Genomic DNA, 21,638 nt, shown 5'->3' with positions numbered 1-21,638 from the left:
TCCCATTACATTTCCAGAATCCCCGACTTTTGTTTTAAGATATCTGATTATAACTTGAAACACACACTTTAACCTACTTGGTTCATCTTTTCATGAGGGCCGTCCTAGAGGAACTTACATGAGCATACATAGCAAGGCAGAAAGTCTACCCCGTCCTGTGACATCCTCTTTAGTGGCAATTTAGTGGTCGTATTGTTGAATTTGCGGTGAGAATTACAATGTAGAATGCCCCGAACCCTTTGCTTGTGTATTTAAGATTGAACTCACCGTCCAACTGCAAATGCTATTGAGGCAGCGGCCAAAATATTATTCAACATAACGCTTATCTGCGCCCACTCAATCGACAGAATAGACGGTTGATGCTTGAGAACTTCAAATTCAAAATGTTTTGCTGCACAAAATAACATCTCTCAGCAGGTTTTTGTAACATATGTTCCAAATCAAAATGATCTTGCAAGCATTATATGGTATCTTCTTTGCAAACCTCAATAAAGTAAGTTTGATCATATTGTGATCGACGGCAGCAGGCGTAGCATCAGTGCTCTAGATGTGCGCACTTTACATGATGCAAATATGGCGTTGGGTGATTTATCTTGCGGAAGTCAAAAAACACACATGCCTTGAACACCGAGAAACTGCTCATACTGGTTGATTATTTGGAATTATATTAGCCAACAAATGATGCATATTCTGAGGTATGTGGGGGCAGAGATACACAATATATATGTATGTTCTTACCTATTTAACGCTGCACCGTTTAAGCGCTTCACCTCTTTTGTCGCCGTCTGACGCCAATTAGACAATTTTAGGGAAATTAGATGTTAGTTAAACCTAAACTAACCTGCTCTTTGCCACCGAATAGATCCTTCATTCTGGTCTTTTGCATAGGAGGGTTCCCGTACGAATAATTTCAGCGCCCAGAGCCTCTCTTTATTCATTCGGATAGCATGACAGTCGATAGGACTTTATTCGTTAAATTATATCAATTTTGCATAGACATCATCATAAAATTTTCTTCGAAAATGGCCAGCGCTTCGAAGTCCACAAATCTTTCGAAAAACTCATTCGTTTTGTTCTCAATCTCACTGTTCCTCTTCTCTGCTTCTTCTTCTCCTCTGCCGTTTCCTCGTCTTCTAATACGATCTACTCTACTTCCTTTCGCCTTTCCCATCCTCTTTCTTTCTGACTTATTTTCAGCTCCTTCTCGCTTTTCCTTCCCTTATCCCGACTTCTTTCTCTTTGTGCTGCTTTCCACCTTCCATTCCCTTGTTGTTTTTTCTGTCTTCCCCTTAGTTTTCACTTTACCGTACTCAATGTCATAGAATCGTCCTTTGCCATTCTGCCATCCTTTCCCTGTCCATTAACCAATCTCTTCCCCTTTTTGCGCTTCGCCTTCCCCTCTCATTGTTGTTTTCCGCTACTCGGGCTTTTTGCGCTTTCCCATCCCCTCACTGCAATTGTACCCTTAATCTTTCACTAATTTACATCCCATACTCTTCTTTCACTCTTCTCCCTCTTTCGTTACCTCCCCTGCTTGTTTACCTTCCTCTTCTTCTTGCTCTCCATCTTCTCCTCCCACACACACTCACTCGTGTTTTCGCGCTTACCCGCGAACTTCCACTTAAACTTTGCCTTCTCCTTCCTCTTCTTTTCCCAACTCACCTGCGGATCTGTAGATTTAAGTCACTTCTTATGACAGGCATGCTTACCGCGGTAACCCGCTAGTGTGCATCGTTTTCATGTTTTTTGCCAATTTTTTTTTTTTTCTGAAGGCTGGTACCACGCCTACTTTGGTCGTTTATAGATTCAATTAAAATCGTTTCTTAACATTTACAACAGGAATGCGCTTACGACAATGTGGCCATGTATGATGGCGAATCAGAAAGCAGTTCCCTACTTGGTCACTTCTGCGGTGACAAAATACCATATCCGATCTCATCAACAACCAATCAGCTATATATGGTCTTCAAAACAGATAAGAACAAACAAATGACTGGTTTCACGGCTATACATTCAACATGTGAGTGAAAAGTTGTAATTTTTTTGCACGCAACTGTACAAAGTTTTACCAGAATTTAAAATTTCTACGTTTTCTCTTCTTTCATACAACTTTTCGCATCATAATCATCATGGAACAGCATGCGGTGGCTATTTGCGAGCAACAAATCAAATTCAACAATTCTACTCGCATGCGCTCTTTGGCAATCGCAATTATAATGAGAATATGGACTGTGAGTGGACAATACAAGCGCCATATAGCAGCAACGTGCAATTGCTCTTCCTTACCTTTGATATTGAAATGAGCGAAAATTGCACTTACGATTATGTGCAAGTGTACTCGGGCATGGAGGATACCAGCGGACCGATGTATGGACAATATTGTGGCAATACGGTAATTTGCAAAATAATTTTCTATTTTTTAGTTTTTTTTTTCATCTCACCCACTCTTTCTTGCGCTCACAGCTGCCACAGGATATTATTTCTCTAACCGATTCGCTTTTGGTGCGTTTCAAAACAGATGACACCGTCACCATGAAAGGTTTCTCCGCCTCTTATGTGGCAGTTGATCCTTTCGAAAATAGCGATGAAGATTTCAATTCGTATAGCGCCGAGCGTGTAACGCCCTTTCCAGGTTCGCTGAAGAGTATATATGAAGATTCCGATGAGTATAGCGATTTTAGTGAGAATCACTTAATTGTACGACCTCGAGGTCGGTATTATAATGGTTTCTAAAATTGGGCCTATCGTGGGTGGCATCCGCCCATATTTTACGTTACTCCTTGAAAATGGCCGAAACGTATGAAAATATCAAAACAAAAAGAGAAAACGAAAGTTATGAAGAGCTGGAAAGGTATGATGAAGAGGAAGAAGAGTAAAAAACTTAAGATGTGAAAGCGTCGAAAAAATGAAATTAATGACAATAGCGAAATACGTAGATACATACATATATCATATACATAGATTTTAGGAATTTTCATCATTTAAAGCATATCAAGTGCAAAAATCACATCAAGAAGTCAAACGTGCAAAAGATTCCATGTAATACGAAGAAAGAGAGAAATATCAGCAAAAGTATGAAAAGCAAATATACGCAGTTACTTACTTGAATATATTTAGAAAAATAAAAACAATTAATATTTAAGTGTGCAATTTACTTAAAAATTTCAAAAAAAATTAAAAATTTTAGACTTAGTGTAACAATAAATTATATGTAGTACGCAAACTATATTAAAATGCGAACTTTAAAAAACGTTCAAACAGTTATTCACAGTCAAGATAGAGAGCATATTGAACATTTGTTTTTTTTTTTTTTTTTGTATACAATTTTTTCTAAAAATCGCTTTTTTCTTTCTTGTTCAATTAGAAGAAATATTTTAATACAAAATGTTAAAAAAATTCCAAAACTATTTTTTTGCATAGTTATCTTTTTGTTTTCAAAAACTCATGTAGAGAACAATTTATTTTGTTTTTTATTTTTTGGCACTTAAAGACTTTTTGATGAATTTTTTTATTAATCTTTTGCTGTCCTTTTCGATATTTGTGAGTATTAAGTTTAACTTTCGTAAATAAAACGTTAAATTTTTACATATTAAATTTTTCTTTAAACAAAGCATTTTAACACGATTAATTTAACAGACAAATTTAATTCATACAAAACTTATAATTTTTATAACAAAAGCCTTCTGGCTGTATTAAGCCGAAAATAATTTTACTACAGATAATATTAAAAAAAGTTTGTAGTATGCAAAAAATTTCTCAAAATTACCAAAAATTGATATTGCTCTAAAAAAATGTTTTTAGTGAGATCAGATTCCGAAAATTAATTCATAACACAACCTTACCTTTTTTTGTTTCAAAACATTTTTAAGTAATGTTAAGAAACTCAAATCAATGTAATTTGAAAAAATATTTAACATACTTTAAAATTTAAAAAAAAACAATAATAAGTCGAACACCTTTTGAGCTTATTAAACTTAAATTTTAAATAATTTTGAAAAATTTTCAGATCTCCAAATTTCAGTATCGGTTATAGGTTTATGCTCAATTTAAAGCATTTTTTCTTAATAAATTCACAGTAATTTTGAGAAATATTTATATAAAACCTAAAAATGTTTTTTCGTTTTAAATGTAATTTTTAAAAATGTACTTTGCATGCATTCAATATTTGTATATCACAATCTTTATGTCGAAAGGTTATATTGAACAAAGGTTGCGGGAATAACCATAACTTTTTCAATTAAATATAAAAATTTGTAAAACTGTCTTCATTTTTATATTTTTTAAACTGCTAGAACTTTATTCTTACAAATATTTTTTTTTAATTTTGATTTATTTGCAGTATTAAATTGAAGAAATTTTGTTTAAAATTAACGCAATGTGTGAAATACCAGCATTTGATTTTTTTTTCTAAATTTTTTTTACTTGTCTATATTCATACCTAAATTTTTTTTTCTGAAAAGTACGAAAGTGAAAGAATACTAACTTTTCTAATGTAAAAATAGTTGTATATTTATATTTTGTCAAAGTCTATAATTTTTCATAAAATTTTTTATTTTTTTTAATTCTATCGCAAAAAAAAATTGTTAAATATTTTTATTTTATTAATATTTAACATCTTTTCTATAAATACAAATTTTGTTTTAATTCTGAAATTCCATCACTATTGATACAAATATTTATATTTGAAATATTTAAGAAATTAAGTTTAGATTTTTTATAAAAAAATTTTTTTTTTTTTTATTATAAAAGTTAAAATTTTGTCTGTCAAATCTAAATTTTTTCTTCAGAAAATTGTTTGAGGCACGGAAAAAAATCCCTTCTAAACATTTTTTAGATTAGAACTAAGCCAAATTTCATAATCATTTCATAATTTTTTAAGTCAAAACTTCTTTTCACGTATAAAGTAATGAAATTTTGTTACATTTAATTTTAAATTTAATACAAAAATTTCGCATTAAAAAAATATTAAAATAAATTTTGAACCAAAGTCAAAAATTTGGTTAACTTATTTTTTTTTTATCCAAAAATAAACAAATTTGTATCGACAGAGCGAATTATAAAATTCAAAATATTTTACAATTCTAAATTTAAAAAAATGCAATTTTTGAGAAATTTTTAAACTAAATTATCGTCTCTCATTTATTTTGTACGAACATTTGATATGCTGTAAAATTGCGTAGTTGAAATATTTTTAAATTTTGTTTACTAATACCTACTTATGTAAATGACACTACTTTATAATGTCTTGGATTTCACTGAAAAAACTGACGAAACTTTGTCACAACTTCAAATTACACGAACAATATTGCACAAGAGAAAGCGATACCAATATTCCCCCAAAATGAATGATTTAATTTTAGAATTTTATTTTTCACACTGTATCGAATTTACCGCAATTCCGCTTATTTGCAACCTTCAGCTAACCTTCCTATCGCTAAACTCTTGGATAAAACACTCCAATATTCTGTATTACAAAATGTTCCTTATTAGACTGCTTTGAAAGTACTGCACAATAAAACTTCACTTCGCAACTGATAGCGTGTTTAAAACAAACTGATCGCTGATGCCTCAGCCTGTGCCGCTTTTATACTCTTCGGTTTCCTCGTTCACCCATTTCTCCTAAGGTGTAGTAATTTCGTGAACCTGCTGCTTGTTTACCAGCTATATACACGTATATTTGCAATTTGTATCCATATGCGTGTGGATATGTGAGCGGCTGATGATGACATGCGCTTGTGAGTATAGCTGCAGACATTGGTGCTTTATCGGTAACCGTATCGGTAACCTTATAACAGCTGATTCGACCAACCTTATGGGAATCAATGCAATCGATTATTGGTGCCGCTAAGGTCGTACCCGTATCGTAGCCAACCAATTGGTTTTTGGTTTACCTCCGTAACGATAAACAGCTGATTATACGACTACAGCGATACGACAAACGGCACCAATGACTCCGCTTTATCTCTCTCTCTGTTGCCCCTCACGTATGTGTGCAGACTTAATGGTTAATTTATTTAAGTACATACAAGTGTAGCACCTTGCTTTATTTTTGTTGTGACTTTATTTACTTAGTATCAGATTAGTGATGTGAGTATCACTTAGTGTCACTAATATTCGTCACAATGCATTTTTTTTTTTCACAGTAGAAACAATGCAAATAGCACAGGAGCATTGAATTGTGCTTTCCTAGTCTACATATTTCACAAAAATGTTGATTTTATTTGTATATTTCTGCACAAAATTTTCAAACTAAAAACAAAATTTTTATTTGCCAGAAAAAATTAAGAAAAAACAACCGAATGTCAAAAAACTTAACGAAAAACAAAACTAGCTCGTTTGTTTTTAATCAAGGCGAATTCAGTACCAGATATTGTTATCCCAACAGCTGATTGCTTCTTCTTGATTATTTTCCATACAATGCCTTATACAATAATATGTCAGTTAATCGAAAACAATGAAAATTTTCTTTTAACTTGACATTCTTCTGCACGGCGAATTGGTTGAATTCCTTTTGCCACCACCTGGTATAGATTCGCCTTGATTTTTCCTGTATTTCGTTAGTTTTTTGGAATATAGTTTACAGACTTACACACATACTGAAGTGGTATTAGGATGGAGGGCGACAAAAAATTTAAGACAAAATACAGGAAAATACAAGAAAATAAAAAGTGTCATATACATAGGTATTAGGGTGGGTCAATTTGTATGGACGAAAGTTAACCGATATCGCGCCATCGATTTTTCGATAGGATTTGAAAAATTCCACTGCGCATACCCAAAAAAATAATTTTCGAGCCTACGAAATTTAATTCTTTTGGATGGGACAGGGTAAACATGAAAATTTTACAATCAAATGCAAATCGAAACATCAATGGCGCGATATCGGTTAATAAATCGACCCAATCTAATAGGTGTTGTGAAGAAAAATCCAATTTCGACGTAAAATGCGTTGTTTTGTTCTGAAAATTCAATATAATTTAGATTGAAAAATTCTTTGAATATTTAATCAATTTTTTTTTTTTTTTTCAAGATTTATGAAAATATATTTCTTTTCAAGAAAATGCAGTAAATGTAAAATTCAGAGACTCTGCCATTTTGACTGTGAGTGTTTGCACATAAATAAAAAACCAACATCTAAAAAAACTATTATTTATAAAAAAAGAAGATATTTGAAAAAAGAAGATGTGAAGTAAATAATAATTGTTTAAGTAAATTTAGCAAAAATACAAAATATATTTATTTACTTATACTAAAAAATATATATATTTTAGAAATATATCTACAAACTGTCGGCAACTTTTAGAACAAAAAAAAAAATTTTAAATTGACTTACCGAAAACTTAGGTTTAGTTTTAAGTTTAAAAGAAGAAAAATGTATTTAAATATTAATTATATTAATACGCGTAATATAAATTCAAGGAATTGCATTTATATAAACAAAAGAAAAAAACACTATAATCAAACTAAATAAAAATCTTTCCCTCGTTCTTTGTAGACATTTTGAAACATAAAAAAAATCTAAATAATAAAAACTAATCATATCTTTTTTAGAGTGTTTATGAAGTGATTATATACGGCTTAGAGGAAGATCCCAAGGACTCGGCTGCCGGTTCGAAAATAGACCATGTGAGAATATTTTTGAAGGGCATCCTGTTTCAAAACGTTTTTGAAAGTTAGCTGAGAACGCCCTATATCGAAACATGCTTTAAAAAGGCACAATCAGAGTTGAAACGTGATGATTTTATATTAAGATTGGGATATCACTCTTTTCAATCGTTTGCTAAGGTATTTCATTTTCAAACCAGAAGCCGATATAAGGTGACCTTCTACTCAGCCAACCATATTCTTGGTACATATGTATGTATGTATTGATCATATTTATACACGCGAACACAATTATACCTTAGTACGTACACATACTGATAAAATCAAAACCTGTCTTGGAAATCTATATGTGTTATGCGATAAAATTTGAACCAAAAGGATAATAAAAAAAACTATATTCAAATTATACAAAATAAATATTTAGAAACTAGCACAGTATACAGTCGTTTCATTCAATGATTTTGGTCACCATATTAACCATTTGACTTTTATTGGCATTATCAAATATATAAGTGAGTTGGTGAATGTGTTGCTAAGCGCAAAACTCGATAACGGTTGGACCGATTTCGATAATTATTTTTTCAAGATATTCCTTCAAGCAGGAGGATGGTTCTTACGGAGAGAAAATTGGGCCAGGGACCGCTCTATTCCAAATAAAATGGTGTATGTTGGGATTTGAGAAACTTTTCATTTCGGAAAGTGGACCAGCGGCCTACCTATTCCACAAAATTTCATTTTTGGTGCAGTTTGTTTGAAATGTATTATTTAAGCAGACTATCGAAAAAGGAAAATAAGAGAGGAAAATAATAGAAGCGATAGTTAGGGAAAAGGTAGAAACTGTGAGTAGAAAAGGGAGATAAAAATAAAGTGAGTGCGAGGGGAAGATGGGGAGAGGAAGCATGTGCAAAGAGAGATGAAGAAGAATAGAGGAAGGTTAAGGAAGGGAAAGAAAGTGGGAGTAGTAGAGAGAAAAATCTAGAATATAAAAAGGATAAAATACGTTGGAGAGACAGGGATCAAATATGGAGAGAAGTGGGGAAAAGCAAGAAGGTATGTTTTTTTTTTTGCATATACTACAATATAACAAATGTCTCTGTTTGCTGGTATAGTAATAACATCCCAGGGAGCACTATTATTGGACAGGAGAATTTGTCCATTATCTATCTTAGTCTTTTTAATAAAACTGAAACCGATTTTAAATCAATTTATTTTTGTTTTCCATTTGAAATTTTTTTCAAGCGAGCGGAAAAAGTATTGAAGCTTTAGAAAAAAAAGCGCCCATAGTTCCGTAAATATTTACACAATCAAAGATATTGAAATCGGTCGGCTAGATCAAGCAGGTATTTTGTTTTGTGATATTTGCTTTTATGTAATACTGTGATTACTAATATTGAAATGTTACGCACTTATGCCTTTTCTGTTTTTATATTAATGTATTGCTTTTTGTTATTAAAATACACAGATCGCCCTTGAAAAAGCTAGAGAGACTAGCGAAACGTCGGGTTGGAATGGTGAAATAAGTTTGTTTTTATTTGCACCAAACGCTAATGGTCAAAAGAGCCTAAGTAAGCATTAGTAAATACAGGTATTCGATATTTGATATAGAGATTTTATATATGAGTGAAGTGAGGCGGGAGAGGGAATGAAAGATAGAGTTGTAGTTGTAGTGTGGCTAGGGCTGGAAGAGGGAATGTGAAGAAGAGGTGGAATAAGGGATGAACAAGAATTATAAGAAAAGTGGAAGATAGAGTAGATGAGAATAGGATAGATAGTGAAGACGGGACGAGAGGCTCATTTTTTTCGGGCAGAAAAAAGCCTGCGGATTTCTCTACTCTGATTTAAGAAAAAACCATGCTACCAGAGTAGGTTGCAGCATTTTTTATTGTTTTCTGAGGGATTTTTGTCAACGGGCTTTTAAGTAGGTAGACCTCGTGTTTCAATGACACATGAACCAGATACAGATACAGATTTAACATGCAAATGCAAAAACAATGTGACCATATGGTCCATATGGTACATGTGTCATTGGAACACGAGGAGCGACAACTTCGCCATATATGGCTATGAAAAAAGACTAAAACATGAGAAAAGAAGCGCCATATGTGGCGATAATGCAAGACAAAAAAACATGAGAAAAGAGGCATGGATTGTTCCGTCTCTTTCTACACATTCTTGGTCTATTTGTTTGACGTTCAGCAGGCTATTCTATTCAGATATTGGATGCAACACTCGCCCAAGAACATGCAAGACATGCATCTATAGGAAAATATGTATCTTGTTCGTTCGTACTCTGCTTATATCCGTCCTCCTAGTAAGCAAAATGGCGGAATATTCATATGTTATACCCAGAGCATGAACTCTGAATTGACGGAAGGTTGAAAATATTTAATTGAAGAAAGAACCTGAAAACACAACCTTATACTCTACCTGACAAATTATCTAAAGACTTCTATCAAAAAAGTTAGCGTAACCGAAGTTGATGACAACGGCCTTAAGTCTCTTAAGCTGCCAGTATTTGCAAACACATTCATTCAGTTTCGCAATTTAAAAGTCGTAACGGTTTAGGCGCTACGTGGGTTAATCGGTTTATCGACAACTACTGTCGATTTGTGTATACCTCTTGAACCAAGCCAAATGCCAAGGTTTTAGTTTTTGCAAATATAGAAGTATGTACTAACCTGTAGTTTAACTCACTATTTGACATACATTTCTATCGTTAACCCTTTAGAGCAAAATCGGAATTTATCGGTACCCAAATGACTCAGGGCCTAAATTTTCCTATACCTCTTCAACCAAGCAAATTTTTTTAAAGCTTTTTATTGCATCGTATAGCTAGATACTTCTAGATTAATTGGTAATTTGACATAAAGTTCCATCATTAACCCCTCAAGGCAAAAATGGGAATTGTTGGTACACAAATAACCCGCCACCTAAGTTGCCCAATATCTCTTCAAACAAGCAATGTTTTCTAAACTCTTGTTTTACAATATATAGTAGACTGGGTCGATTTATTAACCGATATCGCGCCATCCATTTTTCGATAGGATTTGGGCTCAGGAAAAAAAAGTTCCACTACGAGGAAAAAACGGCAAAATGGTAAATTTTTCGACCAAAACACTCCCCAAAACCCAATATATTTTTTGTGTCTTAGGGAGTGTTTTGGTCGAAAAATTTACCTTTTCGCTATTTTTTTCGCAGGCTCGAAAATTATATTTTTGGGTATGCGTAGTGGAAATTTTTTTCCTGAGCCCAAATCCGACCGAAAAATCGATGGCGCGATATCGGTTAACTTTCGTCCATACAAATCGACCCAAAATAATATATAGGTTCATATTTGTTGATTATTCCAAAATTTCAGCCAAGGTTCTAACATTAAAAGCTCAGGCGTTACGTGAAATGTATTTCTTATCGACAACTACTGAAGACTAAACCGATTACACTGCCACAACAACAACTAAACCGATTATATATATATATATATATATATATCTTGGACCAAGCAAAATTTTAAAAATCTTGTTATTGCGTTTTATTACTACCTACTTGTAGATAAAGGTACGATTCTATTCAATATTTTATCGTTAACGGTAAAGGCACTACGTGGGTTAATCGGCTTATCTATAATTACTGCCCTTTTGTTTACATTTGTTGAATGGAACTCTGAATCAAATTGTGTCTTAATCTACAAATTAGTACCTATATAACGCAAAAAAAAGTTTAGGAAATCTGGCTTGGTTGAAGGGCCATATAGGGCCATTTAAGTGCTGGGTTATTTATGTACCGATAAATTCCCATTTTTCCCTGAAATGTTAAAGAAAGAAATTCATGTTAAATTTTGAATTAATCTGCACAAAACAAAAAACAAAAACTTTTTCATTTGTTTTGTTTTAGGAGTTATACACAAATCAACAGTAGTTATAGATAAATCGATGTAGCGCCTTTACCCTTAACTTTAAAAAATTGAATCAAACCGTGCCTTAATATACAATTAGGCAGTAATATAACACACAATTTTTGATCTTTCTAATAGTAATCTGTGAAAAATTCAATTATTCGTTTAAAAGAAAATTATTTAAAATTAAGTCGAATAATGTGTAAGATGTTTTACGAAGATTTTTAATTTTAAAGTTCTCCTTTAAAGCTTTAATAGAATATGAGTAAGTAGAGTACTATTCCGTCTAGCTACCTCAACCCTAAATGGCAACCCTACTCAAAAATGTCCCTACTGTAATGCGGAATTAAATACCTTTTGTTTGATACCCATATCGGCATATCTCATACAATTTTTTTTAATTTCGAATAGGTGCATTCCTAAATGGCAACCCTGCTCAAAAATGTCCCTATTGCAATGCGGAGTGAAATACCTTTCGTTTGATACCCATATCGGCATATCTCATGCAATATTTTTTTTTTATTTCGAATAGGTGGCAACCCTAAATGGCACCCCTGCTCAAAAATTCCCCTATTGCAATGATACCCATATCGGCATATCTCATGCAATTTTTTTTTTAATTTCGAATAGGTGCAACCCTAAATGGCAACCCTACTCAAAAATGTTCCTATTGTAATGCGGAGGAAAATACTTTCTTTTGATACGCATATCGGCATATCTCATGCAATTTTTTTTTTAGTTTCGAATAGTTGGCAACCCTAAATGGCTACCCTACTCAAAAATGTCCCTATTGTAATGCGGAGTGAAATACCTTTCGTTTGATACCCATATCGGCATATCTCATGCAATTTTTTTTTAATTTCGAATAGTTGGCAACCCTAAATTTCAACCCTAACCAGAAATGCCCCTATTGTAATGCGGAGTGAAATACTTTTCGTTTGATACCCATATCGGCATATCTCATGCAAAAAAGCTTTTCGCCAAAAAATGCATCTACCTTAGCAGATAATGTTCGTTTTTAGCATAAAAGTGAAAGGAACAAGGTCGTTGAGGAGATGGGTAGTGGAATTTGAAAAAGGCAGAAAAACGAATTATTGTAATATCTCAAGGTCTCCTCCTGAAACTCAATAAATCTGCAAATAGATTGATTAAGAATGTCATCTCTAGAAACTTTGTTAGCGCAGACATTCTCTGTATGATCTGTCAAGATGATAGGGTAGAAGAGTCTACTAATCACATCCGAAGGCAAGTAGACCATTTGCTCCTTATTAAGTTCATAAGGGAGAGTAAGTGCTTGAATGGGTATAGAGAAGGAAATAATCGTCCGGCGTGATATGGAAGATATGTGATTGCCTTCCATACTGAAGACCTCAAGTTCATATTCTGGGCGAAGTATCTGCATTGAATTTATTATAAACTTACCATCGCTTTCTTACTCGGCAATTGTGACAGCAAACGGCCATTGGGATTCCTGTGCCACCTTTCAACAGTGCTCTTTTTATGCATGCTAAAAATGGCTAAGCCTCACTCCAATTAAGAGTGGTGACTGAAAGAAGTTATATCCTAGCGCTTGAAGTAGCTCGCTTGGTTTTGATACTGTCTTTCAACGAGTTGTTCCATAGCAGCCGAGATCAAACTATTCTTTTGGAGGGCGTATTTCAACCGAAGCTTCTAGGTAGTTGGTCCCATATAGAAGGGACTCAATAATAGCCACTGGATAAACCTTCTAAGCGCTTCCACGGAGTGGTCGGAATTAACACGCTTAATACAATCGCTTGTTGCATTGAAGTAAAAAGATACTTTAATTTTTTGGAACAACTTTACTTGGGATACATTCCCTAATCAGTCACAGTAATTTTTATGCGTGACTATTAGTCTACATTGTCAGAAGAGCAATATGATCTAAAAGGCAGCTCACAGTCACGGCCTCAATAAACGCAATCATAGACATAATCATATCACTCGCCTAAACGGAATTTTTTACTGTGACCAATAAGGACCAATGAATCTGCGACTTATACTGCAACCAAATAGCATTAGATGACTCAGTAAGATCTGCGCAAAGACGTCGGCACAGCTGCCGTTTGCTGCGCAGTTTTATTGGTCCACATCGTTGCAGCTTATTGTTCCTATTAGAAGAATTGTTTTGGGTCTATTACTGCGTGATTGCGAACGAGACACAGATGCTGTCACAGACAGTCGGTAGGTGTGATGTAGTGTGCTCTTTTATTTGATGGGACAAAATCACTGGTATTTGAATAATTTCCTAATTTATTTTTAATGTTTTTTTTGTGATAGCGCGGATAGCTGTCCCTACGTAGTCGCCTTTGGAGTATACTCGTAGGAGACTAGACAGCAATCAATAGAAATCACTCTCACATAAAAAGACGAAATGCTGATAGACCCGAATTCGATTTGAGTGCTATCTTTCTTCCTTCAGGTATTTAATTTATCTGTTTCCTGGCTGAATCCTTGTTAAAGTGGAAGGAAAACAGAGAGGACCCAATCTAATTCGATATTCTGCCGGTAAGTATCGTACAATGCGACTTTATCACTGACAGGACGGACTATTGTGTGTCGAAAACTTCTCCCCGAATGAAGATGGCAGATGGATTTCGGTACTCCGCTGGCCATTTGTGGTCTGCTTCTACATAGATTGGCATCGAGTCAGCTCAGCAAGCATTGGGCGGACACCGCCTTTTGCAGGATAGCATGATCCTTCTGGCCGAAGGTGGATGGCCGGAGATTTGCCGTAATAATTGGGTTCACTAAGGCTCATCAATCAATGGCCATTGGGGTGTTTACAGAGGACACTGTCCTATGGAAAACTATGCGGTACGTCTCAATATACTGGCAACCCCATCCTGCTGCATGTATGGAGGATGATGATATGGAGTCATCGAGTCACTTTATGCTTGAGAACCTAGCTTGTGCCACAACTAGGCGTAAGTATTTCGATCGCGACTCACTTGGATCTCGGGAGGATTTATTCAAGGTTGAGATCAGTCTTATTCTTTGCTACGCAGCGACTCTCGAAGTAGCTATAGATTACGTCACCGTTATTTTATGTGCTATCACAACGGACCCTCATGCTGTCCAAGTGAGCTTCCCCAATCAGGGAAGATACTACCTAACCTAACCCAATACCCCTTAAAGTGGCAGCTACATAAATTAATATCAACTCATTTGTTCGAATATACTTTTTTACCTTACCTCTGCTGTTTTATTTGAAGATATCCACCATGCCACAAATATTTATGTATTACTTAAGAGGAGATATGGCGGGGGTAAGCACCCATTAAAGTTGTGTCTATGTGGAGCAGGCAGGTAGATATGAATTTCAAATGGAATTCAGTACAAACACAAATCGAATGTTTAAATTTCAACGGAACTAATCTCATCAAGAACCAAATTTAAATTGACTGACAACCTCTTCTCCTGATTCACATGTATCCGTAGTTATATACGAAATGAATGTGTGTAAATACATACAAATACAAATGCGGTCTATTGAATTGTTGGAGTCGAGCATAAGCAAGTGAACAAGAGCCATATTCATATTTTCAAATGCACAAACATAAATCTTTCAAAAAGCATACTCGAATTGTCTGTAGGAAAGTGAATTCCAAAAGGCCCGACTATTTGGCTAATACTATCTAATTCTATATATTTTCTATATTTTGCCAACTCCACTCATATTTATATTTCGCGCTATTCAAGCCGACCCTTCCAGATGCAGCGGCCTTGCCACAGTCAGAAGCTATGCTGTGGCGTACGATTATTTTTCCCATATTTAATACTACGCCGCTGATCCCGCCGTGTGGGGTAGCTTATAAAGAACAGTTGGTAGAACTCCACTCCCAATTCGGCTCCATCCGGCGAATTTGGATGTGGTGGTGCTGGTGGGGTGAAGCGATAAAATCTTCATCCTAAGATAAGTCTCTTTGGTATCATTCAAATGAACTACTGCCGGAGTAGCAGAGGAAATATCGATCGAGGCACAAATAGCCCCACCTAAACCTTTGACACTTCCATAGCTCCAGATCCATTACTGGTACTCGCTCCGCCGTTTCTCTACACTTGCAGGACGCCCCGCTATTCAGGTGCTACCTCCTGGTAACATACCGACGACCAAGTATTGCAGTCTTAATACTCCCTATTGCTAATACAACCATTGACGGCCGTTATCATACCGATGCCCGTCACAATACTACCCATTGGTTGCCCCGTTATTTAGCTCCTACACACTTCTATACCGCCTACCAATTGATGTTGCGATGCTTCGCTTTTGACGGCCGTTATCATACCGATGCCCGTCACAATACTACCCATTGGTTGCCCCGTTATTTAGCTCCTACACACTTCTATACCGCCTACCAATTGATGTTGCGATGCTTCGCTCATTACTACTGCCCTAAGTCGCCAAAGTACGTAGCCTACTCTTGTGATCGTCCGCCCTCAACTCCTCCGTCTGTCGCATACCGATAAAGGTGGTGATTTCACTTTCACACTCACATGACCATGTGCAAACTGACCACGATAGCAAGATTTACACCTCTTAATACACAAGACAGGATGATAAATGGTGGCTGCTGTGGAGTGGTGGTAGCGTGCTCCACTTAACACACCGAACATCCTGGGTTCAAGTCCCGGGAAAAGCAACATCAGAAATTAAGAAAAACACTTTTTCCATGAGTGTATTTCTGCCATGCAAAGCTTCTCAGTGAAAACTTATCTGCCTTGAATATGCCGTTCGGAGTTGGCGTAAAACATGTAGGCCCTGCGCTGCCAGTTTGAAGGGTCTTGTACCCGTAGCTTACCATCCAAAGATTTACGTCCATTCCCAATACTAAGTCTTCCTCACTCGTGCCCTCCTGACGACGGAAGCAATTTATGTTCAAACTGGGGTAACAACGATCCTCCAGTACTAGTATTTTATTAATTGAACAACAGCTAAAGATATGCCACATATATCTAGCTGTGCATTTCCTACATGGTATTAGTGAAGTGAACTTTTTAGCTGCGTGGTGGAACAATACAATGAAAGCGACCCACCGGCGAATGACATTGAGATGAATGTGAGATATCATTTTGTTGATGCCGCCCCAGACAGTCAGCGCCCTCAAATAGATATTCGTCGAGTGTGTTGCCTGTTGGCTGATGAATGGTGCTATTGAGCAAATGGATTCTCTATCGAATTCCCGCTAACTGACCAAGCAACAATAAGCTAAGTGAGGATGAAGTGGGATCGAGTGAATCTGAAACTCATTTGTATAATGATATTTATTTATTGTTGACCGACTACGAGCCTTTTATGTCTACTATGTTGCGGGTGTTGTTCTTGCTAATGGGCAAACGTATGCAGTGTTACGGCATCTGATTTTGCTGTTCACTCCGTCATTTGTTTGAGTTAAAAGAACAATCCAAACAAATCTGTATTTTTTACCTCACGCTGGTAACGACCTATTACAAATACGGTGTGTATGCCCAGTCAACATATTGAGCACATTATCAAGGACGTATCTTCATTGCACTTTTCTGATCGCGCATGATTTTGATTTCAAACTGAACTCAAGCAAGCATTTGGGAAGACAAATGCGAAATCTTCAAAATGTTTGCTGGGTATACAACATATACAAAGACGACTTTTAGCATAAATATGATTTCGTTAACGTGCTATGTCTGATATTTTGTTACCTCAACTGTTGTCTGGACTATTATGGTTCATTTGTCATTCAGTTTTCTCGAGTTTGAATACTTTCCCGCAAAAAATGCGATTAGTCTAGGATGAGTCGCAAAGAAGAATGCGACTAATGCCAGTTTTGATTTCTTTGTATGCGTTGAACTGTTCCCTTTTGTTTGAGCATGTCCTATGAAGAGACTAAATGTACCCATTTATACCCGAACGAGAACAGTCGATAAGTGCTTACAGGAGTCCGGTGTAAAACACAGATCAATGTCCGTTGATCTTCGGCCCAACAAGTTGGTACCAATCGGTGAGCTGGGGTGTTCAAGTCCACCAGTCTTGGTTTGGCCGAGGAGGATTTTCCACCCTTCTCTTCCATTTTCGGGTAATGGCACCCGGTTGCACGGCAACTCCACCGCGAGTTCCGTGCTTGTCTCAGTGTCCCTCTTTCATTGATTTTATAATCTCGAGTATCTAATTGACAAGTCAATCAGATCGAGATTTGTGTTTTGTCGAAATTTAGGAATGTGACCAACCTTTTCTGTCCTGCAGTGTTACAACAATGTATAATACATTGTTAACGACGGAGCTGATTTTGCTCAGACATTGCTTGAAGGCGGCACCTCCTCCAACGCTATGCACCACATGTTATGTTCAAAAACGCCCGTCCGCCGTGAACCAACTACCGATGTAATCTATCAGCGCAAGTGTATTTCCTTATGAATAGCTACTTAAATGTTCCATAGAGTGAGAGTGTCATACAATTCCTTGTCAATAAAACTATCTGTTGTTTGGTCAACAGATAGTGATGCTCACAAGTACTTACGACACAAACACTCACAAGATACATCTTCACTAATCATGGTACTAAACCACTTGCGCAACAAGACACATCTCGCAGGTACTTGTGCGTTTAAGATCATGTTGCAACTGAACCCAGCTAAACGTTCTATTCAGTTTTATGCAACTTGTTCTGCATATTCTGCTACTTTATATATGCCCACATATTCATCGTTATTTGCAACTGCGGTATACAACTTCTAATAACTCGCTTCGTTTTATAATCTTCCTCATTATTCTTCATATTTCTTCAATGACGCTCCGTTTTATTCCACAATTTAGGGTTGTTGCCAACCTTTTCAACCATAGACCTGTGTTGGGGGGCTTTCCCGCCTCAGCAATATCTTTGCAACAGCAGCTTGCCACACTGCAGTGATCTAACATCGTTAAATCTGCCACATTTTTGGATGTGGCCATCCATTCTGCGAACGCCTCCTATTCGCTACGCAGTCTAAAGCAGCCTCAAACATTTCAAAAGACGAGATGAGCACCGACCCACTCGTACAATTATCGATTGTTTTTCGGCTGACGATAGACATACGTTTCTTCTTTCACCATCTTTCACCGTTTTTCACCATTTCTCTCAGGTTGCCACAATTATGGGTTGTGACCACCCTTTCATCTGCCCCTCAGGGTCAGTTTCTTAATGAAGTTTGGGTATCTGCGACAAGCAAGAGACCGAATTCCCTTGGGTCTAGGGTCCCCAAGGGAAAACAAGTCTACTCAGAGCGTGTCATAAAGTGAACTCTTATTTGAAACCACAACCACCGCGATGCTCCCACAAGGGGGCCATCCCAGGACAGGAGGTGAGACCTGAGTACAATGCATCGTTCGATGCAGTGCATCAGATCACACTGGCTTTTCCTGCTCCCGCGGTAGCAGTATTTATAAAGACCTTGCCTAGGGTCCCACAGGGTGATACCCGCGTCCACCCTGCTACCTTTCGAGAAAAACACCTTACTCATGGATTGGGTACCCATGGTATTATGGTCGCCTCTTACGACCGGTATACCTACCGTGGGTATATTCTTCCCCTAGCCCACAGGGTTAGCCGAACGGGAACAATAGGGCCAATTCCATTTGTACCCATATGGGAACGAATGAAGACTACCCTCTTTTCTCATCAAAAAGTTAGTTTTCGTATGGTACGCGGTTATGTATATTTTAAACGCAATATCAAAACTTGCAAACAATTTTAAAATACATCTACAATTAAAAACAAAAGTAAGGCGCGATAATCTGCAAAGAAATTTAAGGTCGAGCTTCTCTTCCTATTTTTTTTATTCTCAGCTGAGCAGAGCTCAAAGAGTATATTAATATCGTTCGCATAACGGTACCCCGTAACGGCATAAACTAATCGAAATAGATATAGACTTCTATATATCAAAATGATCTGGGCGAAAAAATAAATTAATTCAGCCATGTCCGTCCACCCGTCCGTCCGTCTTTCCGTAACACGATAACTTGAGTATATTTTGAGGTATCTTAATGAAATTTGGTATGAACTTACACATGGGCACTCATCTCATATCGCTATTTAAAATGAAGGAAATCGGACTATAACCACGCCCACTTTTTCGATATCGAAAATTTCGAAAACCCGAAAGAGTGCTATAATTGATTTAGAAAGACGGATAAAGCTATAAAACTAGGTAAGTGGGTTGAACTTATGACGCAGAAGAAAAATTTTTAAAATTTTGGACGATGGACGTGGCACCGCCCACTTTTAAAAGAAAATTTCAAAATGGGCGTGGCTCCGCTCTTTTTCATTTAATTTGTCTAGAATACTTTTAATGCAATAAGTCGAAAAAAATTTACCAATCCTTGTGACGGTAACTGTTTTCTGTGAAAATGGCCGAAATCGGTTGAAGCCACGCCCACAGTTATGTATCCATGAAGAAGACAATTTTGTCTCCAACGCACTCATCTGAGTATACACCCAAACTTAGCCTTCCTTAATTGTTTTTCTTTTTTTTTGAATTTTCCCTACAAATTGGCGGGATGGGACTTACTTGTTTTTATGCTGACTCCGACTCATTCCAAGAGATATGGGTCGACGATAATGGAACATATGGTCGAAGTCTTTTAGGTTCGGTAAAGGGCTCCGTATTTTTCTACTAATTGGAATCAATCACCAATAATCTTTTTTATTTAACTCCTTTCATATATTTCAAACTGACTAATCCCAACTGTTCCCAAAGGAACCTAGAAGGGATCAATAATGCCCCAATGTAGGCAAAAGAGATCAATCGGAGATCGCTCTGTTTAGGGATTAGTCGCACTATTTTTTGCAAGGTTGTCTTTTCCTTTGGATCCCAAATTAAATGCGCTGAGCAACTTTCGACTCTTTCTCGATCTAGTACTTGATCTTTCAATTACATTTACTTTAATCATTCCTTTGGTACTTGAAAACCCGATAATCAGGAATAATCGTCTTCCAAGCTTACCGCCATTAGGCGGTGAAAAAAATTACTTCCTGTTGAGCCAAATTTCTTAAGAGCGGCCAATAATCACATTGTAATTGAGGAGGGATCATCTTGTAATGTATTGAACTGATATTGATACCCATTTGTTTTATAAATGGAGAAAAAAATCGGTAGATGCTACCGGAAAAAATCTGATTACGAATCGGAAGACGCTCAAGCAATTTTCGTAATTTTTACCTCCTTTGCATATAGAATATCTATACCAAATAGCGTCTTTATCCGTTCTCGATATATTCTTGCAGAAAGTCGACGCTAAATTTTTTAAAAACTATGAGCGGCTTAAGTACGATTTTCCGTGCCCATATTTCAGTATAATTATGTGCAATACTGCGCTTTCCAGACTAGGTTAGGTTAGGCTGAACTGGTCGGTCCATGAGGACCTCACATAGACTGAATGCGTCCGTAGTGTAGCCAAAACTTTATTTAACGACCAAACTTAACAACCCTGCACTCTCAAGTTCCAGTAGCCGATTCACAGTGGGGTTCAATCCTTTGCACAATACGCTTGACAGGATCTTGAATCAAGTTGTCTTTCCCTTCTGCGGGTAGGCCAAAGTCGAAAATGAAATGAAACTAAGCTTATATTGTATTGGTCTTGCCACAATATTCGTTTTTTCTCCTTCGAAGTCGTTTTCACATATGTAATTGGATCGGCCAACTGCGTTTTACCTCCAAAAGGAGGTATATTCGGCTGTATTTGAACGGAGCCTTCCCGATACCGGGCTGCCTCGAGAAGAAATTAGGACCTTACCACAGCAAGGGGGCGCTATTGTGGCGGAGGGTTTTGTCCCCGTTTTTAACATTAGACCGCTAAGACCATCTTGTCGGGCAAGTAGTCGTATGACCAAGATGAACTCAAAAACTTTAAAACAAAGTAAGGATGTCAAGGAAAATACGATGGAGCAAAATACCAAGGCTGTCTCATCCTGAGTGGTGATAACTCGAAAGGAAGAAATTCGGGAACGTGCATCGCTGGCTCGGCCCTACCTTGTTCGATAAAACTGTAACGTATGCAGCAGGTATAACCAGTATGTGACCTGATATTATATATCGTATGATACTTGTATACAAGTCTCATTTCCTGTCCTAGGGTTCGACCCCATCGTTGGAGGTTCAGGGTACATTGTGG

The 21,638-nt window shown here is 36.5% G+C and overlaps 2 protein-coding genes across 6 annotated transcripts in view; both read left to right on the top strand.

Annotated features, from left to right (window-relative positions):
* Window positions 1-8,043, top strand: part of tok (tolkin) — a 233,775-nt gene extending 225,732 nt beyond the window's left edge. For all 5 annotated transcript variants that reach the window (XM_067761946.1, XM_067761943.1, XM_067761944.1 and 2 more), the window contains exons 12-14: window positions 1,840-2,020; window positions 2,139-2,392; window positions 2,464-8,043. In XM_067761946.1, the coding sequence (XP_067618047.1) occupies window positions 1,840-2,020; window positions 2,139-2,392; window positions 2,464-2,733 (705 nt within the window). In that variant the 3' untranslated portion in view covers window positions 2,734-8,043. The remainder of the gene's footprint in view (window positions 1-1,839; window positions 2,021-2,138; window positions 2,393-2,463) is intronic.
* Window positions 8,044-14,327: 6,284 nt separating this feature from the next.
* tld (tolloid) overlaps window positions 14,328-21,638 on the top strand; it is a 59,731-nt gene continuing 52,420 nt past the window's right edge. Inside the window, 1 exon segment of the mRNA XM_067784173.1 lies at window positions 14,328-14,442. Coding sequence (XP_067640274.1) covers window positions 14,328-14,442 — 115 coding nt within the window.

Source organism: Eurosta solidaginis, chromosome 1 (assembly GCF_040869045.1).
Source record: "Eurosta solidaginis isolate ZX-2024a chromosome 1, ASM4086904v1, whole genome shotgun sequence".
In the NCBI taxonomy this organism is placed as follows: Eukaryota; Metazoa; Arthropoda; class Insecta; order Diptera; family Tephritidae; genus Eurosta; species Eurosta solidaginis.
Note: the sequence above shows the minus strand (reverse complement) of the source record. Positions and strands in the feature narration are given on the sequence as shown.